Here is an 18081-nt window from a genome sequence, read left to right on the forward strand (position 1 = left end):
GATGGCAGTTCATATTTTTTTTGGATTTTGTGCAAATCGCGGATATTGGCAAATAACTAGCTTTTATGGTTGTTAGGTAGTTGGTTTTAATTTTTTTAATTTTTGGCTTTTATTGATACATCGTTTCGTTTCGCGTTGAAGAAGAGAGGCGTTTGTACTCTCGAAATATTCGCTTTGTTTTTTCAGTGTCTTCATTTGGCCTATAAAAACCCCATTTTTGCTCGTTTTTCTTTCTTTATGTGACGTCAGGCCAGTGTGGTTTAAGAAATTATCAGTGTCAGTGTCTGTTTTATATTCGTATCGAATACCCATACCTCTCAAGAGTTTATATGACATTACAGTCATCAAAATAAATTGTATATAACCTGCATAATTTGAAAAATTGTCACTTGTATTCACCAGTGTTCCATTTATCTAGACACTTATTTGTCTAAATAAATTGTATAGTACACAATTTTCATAGGATACCCCTCGGCCGCACTTGGTTTTTCATTGTTAGATTTTTTAACAATAACATTTCAACCTATAAATGTGGAATTCAAATCTATGAAATAATCAACATTGGAATAAATTTGGAGTACTATCACAATTACCTGCTTGAGGTAACTAATAAAATGCGAAAGTATATGGCACAACATTGTTTTATCTAGCACACAATAAGACCACGGAGCGCATATCATTGATAAAACTCAAAATATAACAGGTACTAGTAAGTGATTAGCTTTTGGAGAAGAAAAAGAATGGTTTTGTATCATGATGGCTAAAATACAATTCACTTTCTTTGAATCCCAAGCAACTCAGCCAAGTCGTGAAGGAATGTTAAGACGTTTCCACTTTTCCATACATTTTTTATAATGCCCTAGGGTGTGGGCACTCACTCTTTTCCCTCCGTAGTTACAACCTTACCAAAATGTCTGTTGTGAGATGCTTTTTTTTCAACAGAAGAAAAGGTCCGAAAAAAAGAGTCTGAATATCTGCACATTCAAATTTTAAAAAGTACATGTAGTAAAGTGGCAAATTTTGTAATACCTGTGACAATAAGCAGGTGCTAATTCTATGCTAATTTCTATGGGTAAAATCTCTGGTGGCGGGCGTTTACCTCCCTCCGAAAGTACCCCCTCCCCCGGAAAATACCCCCTTGTGGAAAGTACCACCAATAGAAAATACCCTCTCCCCTGAAAAACCCCACAGAAAACAGCCCCCCCCCGGGAAAGTTCTACCCACAGGTGGCTGGTTGTACTTTTATCTAAATCCACCCTGGCTAAGCAAGCTTAATCTATTTATCTGTAAATTTAAACCTATAAATAGAGCTTACGTATTTTAGCAGTCTTTTATTAAGTGTTTGGGGAAATGATGGGCAAGGAGGAAGGCTCGTTGCCCTCCAATAATTTTTGACTATTTAAAAGGACACTAGACTTATCAATATTCAATCCAATGAGCCCTTATTGAAGTTTATGCGACCATATTTGCAATAAATACCTTATATGTCCCAGGGACATAGCTTACAACCCTTGCCCTGAGGGTTTTGAGGGGGAGGGGGTTAATCTTCAAAGACAAAATTACTGGACTATTCAATGAAGTCACCTTAAGTTCAAATGCACTGTTGTAAGTACAGAAAACAATTTCTGCTATTGTCAAGCATATTACATATAGAAAGCAGGGACATGTTGCAGGAATCTCGCCAGCCAAGCAGTAGAAACAGGACCGCATTGCTCAGGTGCGAGGAACTTCACTTATTGCTACTTGTGTATTATAGCGACATTTCAATTAATCATAAAAAAAACACTGGAACACCTGGAATCCCGGGAAGCGTGTCAGCTGGACACAGGGCTGTCATCGGAATCTTGCAGGGAGGCCGCGACGTCAGAGGGCTGCCGTCGGAATCCCATGTTAATTTCCATATCTGACCATTTAAACAGGGGTGTGTCGTGGGAATCATGCCAACTATATTCCCTTTAACAGAACACCTGGAAACTGGGACATGTTGCGGGAATCTTGCCAATCAACCGGTAGAAACAGGTGATTGCATTGCCCAGATGCAAGAGACTCCATTTATTGCTACTTGTGTATTATAGCAACCACACTCCGATTAATCATATAAAAAATATTGGAATTCAGGGAATCTTGACAATACTGAAACAAAATTGGAACGCCTGGTCGCGAAAACAGGGATGTGCTCGGAATCTCAACAGGGATGCCGTGATGTCAGAGGGCATGCGTTTGAAATCTTATGGGAAAAAGGGAGGGCATCCGGGGAGGGCAAGCGTTTAAAATCCTATGGGAACCTTGCTACCTGTGCGTTTAAAATCTTACTACCTGTGCGTTTAAAAGCATACTGGGGATACTTCTAACCGTAGCAGTGCAACCGACACTATTATGTTTTTATACCTGTTTTATGAGGCTTAATATACAAGGTATAGCCTCCTGATTTGTTTATGGTCGTATTTGTATTGTTCGAATTAATTAAGAAGATGTTTTTACGAATTTTACGCATAAAAATGTGCTTACGCACACTTTAATGCATGTGTACATGAATAGTCACAGCTGTAACCTTTAGGGGAGTACTGCAAATATTTTCAAAAGATGGGGAGGGGATCTGGTGCTTAAGAATAATTTATAAGCCGGATACGGTTATCGGCCTAACACGTGTGGGGAACGTCTTCGGGGCCGCCACAGAAGCTTCAAGATTGTCCTACTGTATCTTGTATTTTTATGATATTTCCTCAGACATACAGACAGGGATGTCTTTGGTCCCATGTCCTCCCCCAACTCTAAAAATTCAAGATTTGTCCATGATCTCCCTCACAATCTCTTTATAATTCACCTTTTTGTCGCATTTTCTAGTCTGCCTCTCCCTTATTTTACACTTATCCCCCTCCCTTTGGAAAAATGATATCTTATATCTAATGTCTCACATTTTCCTCTAGAAATAAATTCCCGTCTATGTTCTTACGGTTGGTCCTTCGATGGCTCGTCCGATATGAATATTGTAGGCATACATGCACAGTAGACATACACAAGAGTGTTTTTCTAAAGTGGTTTAAATTAGTTTAAACAGTCGAAAAGGTAGTTGAATTTTATCCCCTCATCCCCCACCGGGGCACGTGCTTGATATGGAGATATTATAAAGATAAAGTGGACAAAGATGTTCTTTAATAACTCGGAAAAAATTAATTAGTGGTCCCTGCTCCTCAGCCCCCCCCCACCCCATACCTGGGTACGCACTTGATATGGAGACATTAAAAAGTTAAAGTCGAAGTTGAGTGGTTAAAATTAGTCTTAAGTAGTTGAAAAAACAGCTGAATTAGTGACCTAACCCCCGAGTAAAAACTACTATAACGTACCCATCTGCTTACGTATTTGATATGGAGCTGTTACAAATTTAAAGTGGTTAAAGATGTTCCAAATGATTTTGAAAAAGAATTAGAGGGCCCCGACCCTAAGTTGAGTGGTTCGAATTGGTGTAAACAGTCAAAAAGATAGTTGAATTTATGAAAAAATCCATGAAACTCGTGTTTTTTAGAGGTAAAACCTCAAAGCCTCCTCACCTACTTGGTCCACCCAGATACCTGTTCTGACAGGGTTAAACCAAAATATCGCTCTGGGAGGATGTAATTTTTTCTTATTCACACTCAACCTAAAGGATCGAACGCTTTATCCTACAGCTCCATCCTTTTCTAAGGCAATTCATATTGTGACTATCACATTTGTTGTCATGACAAATGGATCTGATCAGGTACGTTAGCTGGATTTTGTTTTAGTGGGAAGTAGATGGAAGCCCTCCACTATACGTGTCTGTATCTGATCCTTTAAAAAAGTATTTTTTGGTAAAAACTATTTTACTAACCTGCCTCTTGAAAAATTTTAAATACTTGTAAAAGAAAACATGGGTCTACAAGCAGCACCGAACAAACATCCCTTGGAAGAAATTGAAGTCTTCACAAATGCCAAGATTCAGTGCACTATGAAAGATAGACTTTACAACTGTTTAGAAAGCGCAAGTGAGAAATGGCCAGGTAGATATGCTAAATGTACCGAATCCTGTAGCCAGAAATCGTTTAGCAGTTATGGACAAAATGTAAAATGCGAAGAAAACTGTAAAATGTATGTACAACTTGGCACCATGGTTCCTGTTCAGGACTCCACCTCCTACGGATTTGCTGCGAAACGCTTTGACTCGATGACATACTAACAAAGACAACACTATAGAAAACAGAGGCTTTCAGTCTTTAATATACCTATGTTCAAACTTAAAAAATATAGACAATTCTCCGATCCCTGCCTTCACAGAACTGTTCTAGTGTGTAACACTCTTAGGCGAATAGAAAATGAAATGGTTTACAGTGGCTGGATTTTCAGTGCCAAAAATCAGTAAGTTTTGATCCAGTTTCAGCTCGAAATTCCTACGTACCTCCCCCAAGCCCCTTGTTAGGAAATCAAAATGGTAATGAAGAAGGAGACAGTGGACACAGTGATGAAACTAGTTCGATTAGTTGGAGAACGGTGTTAAACATGCTCAATGGTTCATGCCTCGACTCAGGAATGACTCCTGTGATTACCCCTAATGGGGTAACTCAACAGCGTAAATTCTGGTAGTGGGGGATCGTTTTCGCGTGGTCCCCTGTCTACACATTGAAATAATTGTTGTTTGGGCTCCTTTTATATGTCACATATTTATCAGTTGAAAGAAAAAAGTATAGAACTTGATGTTGTTAAGACACTAAGGGGACATTTAAAGTTGATTAATGAGCCCTCTTTAAAAAATTAATTTCTTAATAAACTTACAAGTTTGAAATATTACGGAAGAATTGTGCCTTTAATCCCATGCATATGAGAGACTTGAGCGTATACTCTATAGACCTGATGCATTTTGTTTTTGAAAATACTCTGTAATTATTAAATACTGAATTTTAAAGTGAACTAGGAATCGAATCAATATGCTGAAATTTAAATTAAGTCACAAAGGCTAGTCTTAAAAAGTGAATAGCCCTTGGTCACAAAACAGTTCATCAAGTCAATTGCGTTGGCGACATATCAAGCTAAAAATTCCTTCAATGCCGCTAATCTTCTTGGAATATTTAAATAGGGGAATTAGTCACTATTGCTTGATTTTTTATCCTTACAGCAGAACCAGGTAATTCATTTAGGCTAAAAAGTTAAGGGCGAAGAATTGCTCAAAAAATCTGAACAAAACTAGCAGACGTCCTTACAGTATATTACTCCATAAGGCGTTGATGTTCTGCACTTGACAAATTAAAAGATGCTACCATCTTGGAATTAAACTTCCTCACACTATTTTGTTTCTACTAGGACTTTCTAGCTTGAGTCCATCTTATAGGACTTTTGTTTCATTTTCTATTGCTTTTCTATGGTTCAAAGCTTAGGGTTCTTTAATAAGTTAATACTCAAATTCTACTATGAAACTGGAATTATACTTGAGGGCCATCTATTCTTCAATACAGTGTTCTGGCTATATTGTAATAACAAGATAGAATTATAGAAACAATCAATTAAATGACAAATAAAAAGGATAAATACTAATAAAAATAAAGTAAGCAATCATTTACCTGATAATATCTCACTGTATTGTTTCTGTGTATTTTCCTTGGGTGATTTAAAATTCAGCTTTTATGTCCATCTTTACAGTAAATTTAATAATGTCACATTATAACTTGTATTATTACCAACTAGCGTGCATGAATACCAGTAGCTTCAATGGGGAGGGGGTATTTTCCTGCAAGATTTTATTCTGCATTCCCCCTCCCAGATTCACGAAAGTCTTTTTGTGGCTTTATGATTGAAAAAGGGCTTGTTTTCTTTTCGTATTTTTCTTAAAGAAATTGAAAAAACAACGAACTTTCCCTCCCTGGATTTTGAAGAATACTCTTCCCCTCTCCAGGGTTGTGTCTAGAATTTTGTTTCGGAGGGGGGCATAAAATGGTTAAGAAAACTCATCGAAAATTTGTTTAAATGCATTGCGTTACGTTTTAACGTATTAGTCAAAAATACCGGGGGGGGGGGTACTGGATATTGACTAGTCTCCTTAATTTCCGTGAATTGAAGCTATTGATCATTACCAGTGGTGTCAGCTGGTAGAGTGGACGTTTTTTCTGCAAGATTTGTTAGCCCTGCAAGCCCTAGATTAAACTAGACTCATCTAGATGTTGGTGAATCATCTATTCTTCAATAGTCTTCTGTCTAAATTGTTAGTAACAATGTGGAAACATAGAATTTTTCAAGTAAATAAAAAATGTAAATGTAAAGAAGTAAATTTAATAATCTCACAATATAACTTGCGCTATTATCAAGTATCATATAACAACGCCTGTGGCTTCAACTGAGGGGGAAGGAAGAGGGTATTTCTCCCTACCTGATCTTTTTTCTGCTATCTCCTAGATTAATGAAAAATAAAGATAGAATTTTTGTTCTAATTGTGTCATAAAAATTCTTGTTTTTTTCTATCATGGTTTAAAAAATTGAAAACACAAATAAATCCCACTTTCTTGGCTCTGAAAAATTCGTCTTTGCCAACTCCCCCCTCTAATTTCCGGGAATTGACGCCATTGATCACCACCATTGGTGTCGATGGGTAAGAGGGAACATTTTTGTTTTAATATTTGCTCAGCTCAATTTGAATTGAGTTTTTGTGTTCATGTTTAGAGCAAATTTAATGATATCATTATATAACTTACACTATTGTCAAGTAGGATATATCAACGTAAATGGCCTCAAACTATGTAAATTTTTTGTAGGGGGGTCCCTACAAGACCTTTTCACTTCTACCCTTAAAGATAAAATATTTTTTCATTGTATTTTATTGAAAAAGGGCTTGTAATTTTTGTAATGTAAAGTTTTCTGCTAATTATAGAACTTTGATATACATTGCATTTAATTTTCAATTTTTGCATTTAATTGCATAACATAAATTGCATTTAATTTTTTTCCTTAATTTCTGTTTATTGGTCTTTTTGTTTCACTTTTGGTTGACTATGATAAGATAAGATAACGTGTATTTCAAGCCAAAATGTGGCCTTGTAAACAAATAACATACAAGATTAACAATTTAAATCACTCGTAACAATAATAAAGAAAAAAAAACTACTCTCTTCTTTTTTCAAAATACTCATCAAGATATCTTCCCACTAGACAAATAAATTGTGATGACCTACTTTTCAAGGCATCAGGAAGCAGCACTCCATCATTCCCAAATAAATTTTCCCTTACCCCCAAAAGACCTCGACAACGACTCAGACAATGCTCCAAATTCTCCTCCTCTTCTTGGCAAAGAGGGAAAGCAAACCTTCCGTCCGGGAAACTTTTCCTCCTCTCAAAAACTTTAAATCTCGAACGAATCGGAAGGCAATTAGATCGTAGCTGCATCCAATGTATAAGGTATCTAGACGGTAAATTTAACTTAAAGTAAAATTCCTGACCATAAATTATCTTAACCTCATTATAATACCTTAAAGTTTCCGAATTCTTAATCTCCTCACCCCATTTCTGTATTGTCTGGTCCTCTTGAATCACAGCACCCGCTTGATTTCCTTGTCCAACTGTAATTGTTGACTAGTTGATCCATGGCCATCATTCCATGCGAAAGAAAAACCTGTCTTATCAAGTACCTCTTTAACTTTAAAAGGCCAAGATCTTTTCCTCTGTAGCTGAAGTAACTCATCATATGCAGCCTTCAGTAACCTATCACTGGGTAAGTGTACAACCTTTAGCCAAAATTTTATCAATTGGGCTGTCCTATAACTTTTAAGAGACCACAGTCCAAGGTCTCCTTTAAGAAACTGGGTATGGGTCATTCTATGCAACCCGTACAATCTCTTAAAATAACCTAGCTGAACGCTTTCTAACTGGGCAGCGTTCTCATGTTCCCAGATCTCTGCCCCGTAATAGAGAATCGGCATAATCTTAGATAAAAAAAACCTCTTATGCAAAGACAAATTCTTTATTCCACTAATTTTATTCCTGAAAAGCGAAAATGTTGCAGCTCTTCCCCTATTTAACACTTTTTCAGTATGAGAACTCAATCCACCATTACTTCGGAAGATATACCAAGATACTTTATTTTTTCAACTACTCCTAATTGTTGTCCTCCAAATGCAAATAAATTGTCTATTTTTTCATTCCTTTTACTGAAAAAAAAAACACTTCAGTTTTCATAACGTTAAGCTGTAACTTTTTCATTTGTAAATATTCCTCAATTAAATCAAGTAATATTTGTAGCTCCCTTGCCGACATCGCAACCAATGCAGTGTCATCCGCAAATAATAACACCGAAAAATTAATTTTTCCAAGACACAGCTTTGGAGCCCATTTTTATTTCAGAAACTCCACCATACCATTCAAAAACAAACCGAACAGTCTCGGGGACAAGGTGCTGCCCTGCTTCACTCCTTTCTTAAGGTCGAATAGCCTGAAAAATCGCGAACCTGCAACCATGTACAAACATTTAATTAAAATTGTGTTTCTTGCAAGTCCTCTTGGCACAATGGCTAGCACTCGAATGACATTTTGGTTGGGAAACTTTCAAGTAGAATTCAGTCATTTGCTCATCTCTGTGACAATTTTTTTAGTTCTGTTTTTCCGAGAAATTTCACGTTTTTCGACAACTTTCCAAAATTCCTGCTAATTAGTCATTGTATTCCTGGTTAGTTTCAAATCCTGTTAAAAAAAAACTGATAGGAATTTACTATGACTTATTTTCGAAAAACTAAATGTACTTTCAGGTGATTAGGACGTTTTTATCAGAAAGAAAACATGACTTTACCATCTAAAAAGTAATCTAGAACCTTGATTTGTTAATGTGAAAATGTTTGACAACATTTGAGTTTATCAAATCATACTTATTTGGCTTTTGAGCTGCCTTGATCATGAAGGAGGGGCTCAAGGGGCGTAATTTATTATGGGACAGGGAGGGGGGGTTCTGTTTACCATTAAAATTTTGAGATAATCTTCGATATTATGTGAAAAACTTTATACTGTTTATAAAAATCTAAGGATAAAATGATAAGCTAATTGAATAGTAATTGACTAGTGCAATCGAATATAAACTTGCGACAACCTTTTTCACTTGTATTCTAATAAACTCTTTGACAATCATTTTCAAATTATTGTTTCTCGGCAGGGTTGCCACCGTTGGAGATTCATCACCGAATTGGTGATTTTTTTCATTTGGTGATTTTTTGGTGATATGGTGTTTTTTTTGGTGATTTTACCTTCATTTTGTTGATTTTATTATTAAATCTGGTGATTTTACTATGTTTACACAGCAGTTTTTCAAAACAATGAGGCAGATTCTCATAAAAATGCTATTAAATAGACTCAACTGTCAGTGGATGGCGAATTTACTGCATATCAAAAAAGCCGGCCAGGGGACATGACCAAAAGCCGTGTAACCTATATTAGTACAGAAGAAAAGGTAATAGACAGCAATCGCAGGATATAAGTTTCGCGGTGTTTGGAATCTTTGTATCTACGAAGTTTGTTGCAGGCCCAGAAAATATATTATATTAATTATATTTAAGCCTATATTCACATCCTAACACCTATTTAGGCGGGACTATATACTTATTTCTAGTCATCAAATACTATAATAAACAGGGATGGGCTAAATTCTAGATAAGGCATGATTCTAGCTGAAGGGCTTTTGACTATTTTGGAAAATAGTTGTACTAGGAGAGTGAAACTTTCGGGAAAGAACTCAAGCCCTAAATCATGCCCCAGTAAGGTGCATTCTAGCTTCCATTTTGACAAAATAATCCTTTAGATATAGATAGTATAATTAATAATTCAGTTGGAAGTAGAAAAAGGAATTATAATGATCCTAAATGGGTTATTGAAAGTAAATATGTTTCGCCATTAAATGGTTCTGCCTCTTCTAAACAGGATGGTATTTTCTCTGTGCTTCACCTAAACATTCAGGGACTTTGCTCCTCTTTTGATGAGCTGAAACGGATCGTCAGTGGTGGAACTCCGGATGTTATTGGATTATGTGAAACTTTCCTGGATTCAAAAAAAGGATATGCTTTTAGATATCCAAAGATTTAGTGTGGAGAGGATGAACCGGAAACAGATGGCGAAAGGTGGCCTTGCCCTGTATATTGCCGATACTCTTATATATAATTTCCGAAGTGATTTGAGTAGAAATGAGGAAGGAATCTTTGAATCCCTTTTTATTGAGATTAAGTCAGGTTGTAAGGATTTAGTTGTCGGTTTGGCTTACAGATCCCCTTGTGGATATATTCCTTCGTTAATGAAAATTCTGGAAGAGGTTTTGGACTTAGTCCAAAAGCATCCTTGCGAACTAATCCTTATGGGGGATTTCAACCTTAACCTGCTGGATCAAAATTCTGCTTCGGCTGCAGATTTTTGTCAATGATGCTTTGTGTGGGAACTCTACCTTCAGTTTGTATACCAACCCGAGTTACTGAGATGCATGCATCACTTATTGATAATATTTTTTCGTCACTAGATATCTTAGATAATTCGGTGATGGTTAGTGATATTTCTGATAATTTCCCTGCTATTTCACGATATAGGACTGCTGATCGATCGCAGCCTAAAGCTTCGCCATCTAATCTCCCAATTTTCCGTTTTGGTGTCAGTGAGATCAGTCTACTGAAATCTCGTTTGACTGATCAGCCATGGGATAGTTTGAACTCTGAATCGGATTTTAACCACTCTTTTGATTTCTTTTATGATTCAGTAAAAGAAGGTATCCTAAAAGTTTGCCACCAGAATCCAGTGCCTCATACCTCGAAAAGAATAGTACTGCTGAATCCGTGGATGAATCCAGGTCTCCATAAAAGCTGGAAAAGGAAAAATAATCTGTGGAAGCTATACAAGGCTTCGTCATCTGCTTCTCATCATCAGCGGTTCAAGGCCTATAGGAGTATATTTAATTCTCTGTGTCGGAAGGTCAAGTCTCAGTATTATTACAGGAAATTTTCTGAGTGTGGAAAGGATGTTGGGAAGACATGGAAAATTATTAATTCTGTACTTAGACCTACTCCCCCTCCGCCTTCAGTTCCAACAGCGCTGATAGTTGATGGTAAAATTGTCCAAGGAGAAGAAAATGTTCAGCTAGAGCTTACGTCTTATTTTGCTAATATAGGAAAGACGACTGCTTCCTCTGTGACCTCTACAACTGATCGTTGCGATTTCAGAGCCTATCTTGGACCCCCATCTTTAAAGTCAATGGTCTTGAACCCTGTTTCTGAGTTTGATGTAGCTCAGATCGTAAATGCGCTTAAAGGTTCATCGTCTTCAGGGCCAGATAGAATTCCTACAAGGGTTATCCGTGCCGTTCTGCCTGCTATTCTGTCACCTTTGACTAAGCTTGTCAATCTGTCTTTCGAGAAAGGAATTTTCCTTGAATAGCTCATGCAAGCTAAGGTTATAGTGCTGTATAAAGGTGGCTCCCAGAGTGATCCTGCTAATTATAGGCCAATTTCTCTTCTATCTCTTTTCAGCAAAATTTTTGAGAAGGCTATGCTATCTAGGCTTCTTAGTTTTTGGATCTAAAAAAATATTCCCATGATCTACAGTTTAGATTGTGATTTAATTACTCTACACAGTAAGCGTGTGCACCTTTCTTGAATTTCATTCCTTCGGCAATAGATTTTAGTGGTTTTCTGGCAGCTTTATTTTTGGATGTTCGTAAAGCTTTTAATTTTTTGACTCATCATATTCTTCTTTGGAAACTATCACAGACTGGCATAAGATCAAATACTTTCTCTTGGTTTGAATCATATCTTTCTGGTAGACTTATTTCAATTGATCCGCTTTTCTGGAACCCTTCTGAAGTCGAATATGGCGTCCCCCAGGGTTCTGTTCTTGGCTCCGTTTTATTTCTGATTTACGTCAATGATCTGATTTCATCAGTCAAGAACACCAGTCCTCTAGTATGCTGCAATCTGTGTCATCTGGATGTTCCTTCGTGTCCCAATGCTACTTCTAATGAAGATTGCCTCGTTGGTTTTGCTAATGACAGCATTCTTGGGACTCTAGGGAAGACGGAATGTGATATCAGGTCTAATCTGGTGGCAATATTTGAGAGAGTAATTTCATGGTTTGAGGCGAATTACTTGGCCTTGAATGTTGCCAAGTCACATTTTCTTATTTTTTCTCGAATTGGTGTAGCTTTCCCTCAACTGACACAGCTTCAGGTGTCACAAGGCTCCTTGTGTAGACCAAAGAATCGGTTGGTCCGGTTTCTTGGTATCCTGCTTGATGAGAACCTTTCGTTCAGACACCATATAGCCCTGATTAGGGTTAAGGTCTCACGAAGTTTGGGTGTCATTCGAAAACTCAAACACACCTTTCCTGGATCTATTCTGAAGCTCCTTTTCTCTGCCTTGTCCAGTCATATGTCTCTTATTGCCCCATAGTATGGATGTCTACTTTTCCTTCTACACTGCGGTCGCTTTCTGTCATGTATACCAAAACACGGCGTCTGGTTATGGACACCAACTGTTCTTCACCAACACTGCTTCTAAATATACAGTCTATCTACATTCTTTCTTGTGCTTCTTTTGTTTTTCATCAACTTCATGGCAATCTTCCAAAATATCTTCAAAAAACTCCTCAGTTTATTTCTGATTCAGCTCCATATAACCTTCGTTCGTCACATAATATCTGCATTCCTCCTACTCCCACTGTGCGGTCAGATTTCAATCCCCTCATCGCTTTTCATCAGGCTTGGAACTCCCTGACTTCTTCAGTACAGAAATACCACTCGTTTGGCACTTTCAAGAGGATTCTTAAGGACCATTTAGTTAATGATCAAACAGAATAGTTTTTTTTTTTTTTTTTTTTTTTTTTTTTTTTATTTGGTGTTTTTTTACCCGGAATTTTTAGTTTTTTTTTATTGTGGTATTATATGCGCTATGACTCCCAGGCCTCAGGTATGGTCTCTTTTTAATTTTATATGTTGTTTGGCAATTGATTTCTTTTTTATGGTTGTTTGGATATATTGTATTTTTTTTCTCATTCCCCCTTGCATCCCTGGCCATGGAGCCTTTCTAGGGGGATTAGGAGTGTTGTGATTGGATTGTGTATGTATTGTGGAGTAAAAACTCTGAACTCTGAACTCTGAACTGTTTTACTATTTCTAAGGCTTCAGAAATAGCATAGAATTTTTTTTCCATAATTTTGGTTGGTCTGCTTTCCCTTAAACTTAGGTTTTTAAAACAGAACGCTAACGACGTGAATTGGATTTTAAGTTATTTTAGATTTCATTTTCGAAGTTAACATGTATTTCTGAAAGTTTTATTCCCATAACATAACTATTGCTAAAATAGCAAAAGTCCCACCGCCTAGAATTTTTCCGTGTTACTCTGCAGCAAGAGAAAATATATACCAAATACTTAGACTGTAATTGATGCCAAAGGCAACATTTTTCTGAAATCCATCCCTTTTTTGGAGCTTTGGCACAAAAATAATAATAAAATCTGCTGTAGTCAAGAATGGTTTTTAAACCAATTTTTTCTTTGTCTTTGAAGTTTAAAAATCTGTAATTTCTGAAGGGTGAACGCTTAAAATAAAAACTGCAATTAGCTCTGTGAACAAAATCCATGGGAATGTGAGATTTTAAAATCGTTTGGTATGAAAAATGCTTTTCTTTTTTCTGGTGACTACCATAGACCAGTAACATGCATAAATTCATTGAAAATATGTAAATACCAATAGTAAGCATAAATTCACCTAAAAATAGGTATCAAAATGCATCAATATGAAACAAAACGCTTAGCTATAAAAATCACTTAGCAGATAATATCCCTAAATGGTAAACTAAAGTTTTCAATGCCAATTTGCCTTTTGGTGATTTTTTGGTTATTTTTTTCTAAAAGAAAATGGTGATTTTTTGCGTTCAGTGGGTGCCCTGCTTCTCAGCCTTTTGGCAAAGGTCTGATTGTAGAATCTGTTCTTTTCAGCTTAATATCTTACACGGTCACTACATGAGGCCCAGAATATTAAACTGATTTTTGAAACCGGAGAGAAGTCGGGGTTTCCTCTGCTCCTTTCACGCGGTGAACCGGTAATGCGGTATTTCTGGCATCGGCACATCCCTTTTGAGGGGAAACCAGAGTCCATGAACCCTAATCAATGATGTGTATAATGCCCTTCACACATTTTTTTAGAAACCACACCTGTGGTTTCCTAGCCCTTGAATATACTGAAAATCATTCTTTTTTGTTCATCTGTAAAAAAGAAGGAAAATTGTATAAAATTTACAAAATTTAATAGTGAAAAAGCCAATGACCACTCGCAATAATTAAATTAAAGTTCCCAAGGTGGACTGAAGTCCACGTGCATCTTTTTCGAAAATGGTACGTAATTATTAAGTGCTGAAATTTAAATTGAATCAAGATTCGAGTAGAATTGCTGAAGTGATTGTTTCTTGCCTCAGACGGCTTGTTTCTGTGGTGAGTTGCTAGTAATAGGCTAGTAGTAATGACTAAAGGCACTTTTGTTTGTTAACGAGAAAATAATTGCCATAATCAGTAAAACGGCCATTGGGTTCTCAGAAATTAAAGTTTCGACTTTTCAGTCATATTGATAACAGAGTGAGATTTTCTTTTCTCAAAAAGGTAAACTTGCATTGAAACGATAAAAACGTTTGCATATGAAAATGAAATGGGGCATTGCTATTTTCAAAAATAATTTAGAGACTTGATTCATTGATGTAAAAAAGTTTTGTAAACCTGCATCTGTTTAATAAATTGGAGCTTCTGAGTGGCATTCAAAGAAACCAGATTCATGTCGAAATATATTACAAAAAAATGTTAGATTTTAATAATTCATACTTACCTGGCTAGGGAACTGCCTTGATCATGAAGGAGACGCTCTCAGGGTGAGGCCTTTCTATAGCACTTTGGATTGGCTGACCCCTGTGATTACCTCAAATGGGGGTAACTCAACAGTGTGAATTTTGGTAGTGGAGGACTGCATCCGTATGGTCCCCTGTCGACACACTGATATGTACTGCTGTTTGGGCCTCTTTAATACGTCACATATTTATCAGTTGAAAGAAAAAAGTATAAGATTTGATATTGTTATGACAATAAGGGGACATTGAAATTGCTCAATGAGCCATTAAAAAAAATAATTTCTTCATAAACTTACATGTTTGAAATATTACAGTAGAATTGTGCCTAGAATCCCAAGTATATGTGAGAGTTGAGCGTATACTCTATAGACCTGATGCATTTTGTTTTTGAAAATACTCTGTAGTTATTAAATACTGATTTTTGAATTGAACTTGGAATCGAATCACATTGCTGAAATTTAGATTTAGTCACAGAGGCTAGTCTTAAAAAGTAAATAACCCTTGGTAAGCACACATTTCATCAAGTCAATTGCGTTGGCAACATATCAAATTAAAATTTCCTTCAATACCGCTAACCTTCTTGGAATGTTTAAACAGAGGGGCCTAACAACTATTGCTGGATTTGTTATTCTCACAGCAGAGCCACGTAATTTATTTAGGCTAAATAGTAAAGGGCAAAACATTGCTCAAGAAATATGAACGAAACTAGAACAAGTCCATACTGGATAATACTCCATAAGGCATTAATCTTCTGCACTTGAAAAGTTAAAACATACTACCAACTTGGAATTGAACTTCCCTCGTACTAATTTGGTTCTATTAAATCTTTCAAGCTCGAGGCCACCTTAAAGGACTTTTGTTTCATTTTCTATTGCTTTTCTACGGTTCAAAGCTTAGGGTTCTTTAATAAGTTTCTACTCAAATTCTATTATAAAACTGGAATTATACTTGAAGGTCATCTATTCTTTAATACAGTTTTCTGGCTATATTGTTAGTAACAATATAAGATTATAGAATTAATTAAGTAAATGACAAATAAAAAAGATAAATACTAATAAGAATAAAGTAAGCAATCATTTACCTGATGAAATCTCACTGTATTGTTTCTGTGTATTTTGCTTGGGTGATTAAAATTTCAGCTTTTGTGCCCATCTTTGGAGCAAGTTTAATAATATCACAATATAACTTTTATTATTACCAAGTAGCATGCATGAATACCAGTAGCTTCAATGGGGGGAGGGGTATTTTACTGCAAGATTTTTTTCTGCATTCCCCCTCCCAGATTCAAGAAAGTCATTTTGCGGCATTCTGATTGAAAAAGGGCTTAGTTTATTCCTTATTTATGTTAAAGAAATTAAAAAAACAACGAGCTTTCCCTCCCTGGATTAAAGGGTGCCGGCAGAAATTTTCCAGGGGAGGGTGGCTAAACGCCAAAATATCAATGGTGGTTGGGTGACAGGGAATATATTTCAGGAATTTTTTTCGTTGGAATAAGTTTATTTTTAAATAAATTTAGTAAAAATAAAAAATAAAAAGAGCAATTAAATTGCATGCAAATTAAACAAAATACGGCAAATTTGAAACGACAAGGATTCCTGAAAAAGGAATCAATTTATTTAATCAGGAATATCTTTAATTATTATGCGTTTAGTCTTAAAAGAAAATCAAACTCAAACCTAAATTACAGAAAAATTTATTGCTTCCGTAGGTTATATCATATGTAGGCTTGTCTTTATGCAATTTCGTACGCCTTAGAATAGCTTACAGAAAGAGTAGAGATACTGAAAAAAAATCATTTTGCCTGCATAGATACCACGTTTTGGTACCTATGCAGATACGAAAGGTTAATTTAGACAAGGTTACGGGCGCGCACGTAACCTCGTCTAAATTAACCTTAAAAAATGAAATAAAGCTATGTCGACTTTGCATATTTTATTCAACATATCCGTCAAAGGATGCTGAAAAAGCATTTATTCACTCTGATATTTAGATTTTGTTATTTATAATTGTTGTAACTGATAAAAGGCGTTGATAAAAAATAAATTATTCACTCTGACACTTAGATTCTGTCAATTTTATTCGATGTATCTGACAAAAGATAGTTGATAAATAAGATTTATTTCCTCTAACGCTTAGCTTTTGTCAATTTCATTCACAAGTATCCGAGAAATGGATGTTGATATAGAATTTAATCAATCTGATGCTTAGATTTTGTGAAATTGCTGTATTGACTGTCTAGGAAGCGACTTCAATCGATAAAGAATGTTGACAAAGAATTTGTTCAATTTATTTTCATAATTTCCTGAATTAAATTCCTGTATTGTGTATCCAAGAGGTGAATTCAAGAAAGAGTTTGTTACTTACTTAACTACTTACTTACTTTCTTACCTACTTACTTACAATTTTTTCATAATGAGATAATAACATATCCAACAACGGATGTTGATGAAGAATTTATTCATTCTCATAGCTAGTATTTGTCAATATTATCCCATGTGTCTGACAATAGATGTATGCAAATAACTTTTCTTACATCTCCGATGTTTTAATAGACATTCCAAGCGTTTGATATGCTAGATTACTCCAAAAATAATGAACACATAACAAGGTAATGCATAAAATATTATTAATCAGATAATACTATGTGGAATATTAATACAAAAATATGTTATAAAAAATCATTAATATCAATTATTAAATTTGGAAATTTTGAATCTGTTTCATAAAATAGTTCACCATGTTCTCTTTTGATATTGTAGCTACTGTTTTTTCTTAGTTCGTAATCAGTAGAATAATCACTATTCCAATTAGAGTCATACACAGTTTTTACTGGTGTCTCATCAACAGCCGGAATATGCTTTTTGTCTTTAATATTATTTGGTTCATTGACTGTTTGATCAGTGGCAGCAACGTTTGCTGGTGCTTTGTTTTTCATCGATTCATCTTTATATTCCATAGTGATATTTTCTGACAATGCCCTTTTTATTTTACTGGCAGTTTCACTGTCTATTATCACATAATTTTTACACAGGTAACAGTTTCAGCACGTAGACAAGATATGGTTTCCCGATATTAGTAGAAGAGTAGGCCTTTCTTTTATTGACCTTCCGTTGAATGCTAATATCCGAAAGCTGACGATTGGATGTATCAGTAGGTAATGTGTTACCTATAACAGTAGCAAGTTTTCCTCTATCATCAACGATTATTTTTATGTTGGCATTCTCTTTGAGTACAATCATTTC

The 18081-nt window shown here is 35.8% G+C and overlaps 1 protein-coding gene and 2 non-coding genes across 3 annotated transcripts in view; all 3 read left to right on the forward strand.

Annotated features, from left to right (window-relative positions):
• LOC148944968 (protein regulator of cytokinesis 1-like) overlaps nt 1–2075 on the forward strand; it is a 31124-nt gene extending 29049 nt beyond the window's left edge. Inside the window, exon 7 of the mRNA XM_089098907.1 lies at nt 1920–2075. Coding sequence (XP_088955033.1) covers nt 1920–2075 — 156 coding nt within the window. The remainder of the gene's footprint in view (nt 1–1919) is intronic.
• An 11815-nt stretch (nt 2076–13890) lies between these two features.
• LOC148944969 (U2 spliceosomal RNA) lies at nt 13891–14081 on the forward strand. Its single transcript, XR_016142784.1, has one exon. It is a non-coding gene; the product is annotated as a U2 spliceosomal RNA (small nuclear RNA).
• Nucleotides 14082–14812: 731 nt separating this feature from the next.
• Nucleotides 14813–14976, forward strand: LOC148944970 (U1 spliceosomal RNA). The gene has a single exon (XR_016142791.1). It is a non-coding gene; the product is annotated as a U1 spliceosomal RNA (small nuclear RNA).
• Nucleotides 14977–18081: the final 3105 nt, after the last annotated feature.

The sequence above is a fragment of the Artemia sp. Qi Xiang Cuo genome, chromosome 13 (assembly GCF_049724085.1).
Source record: "Artemia sp. Qi Xiang Cuo chromosome 13, ASM4972408v1, whole genome shotgun sequence".
Lineage (NCBI taxonomy): Eukaryota > Metazoa > Arthropoda > Branchiopoda > Anostraca > Artemiidae > Artemia > Artemia sp. Qi Xiang Cuo.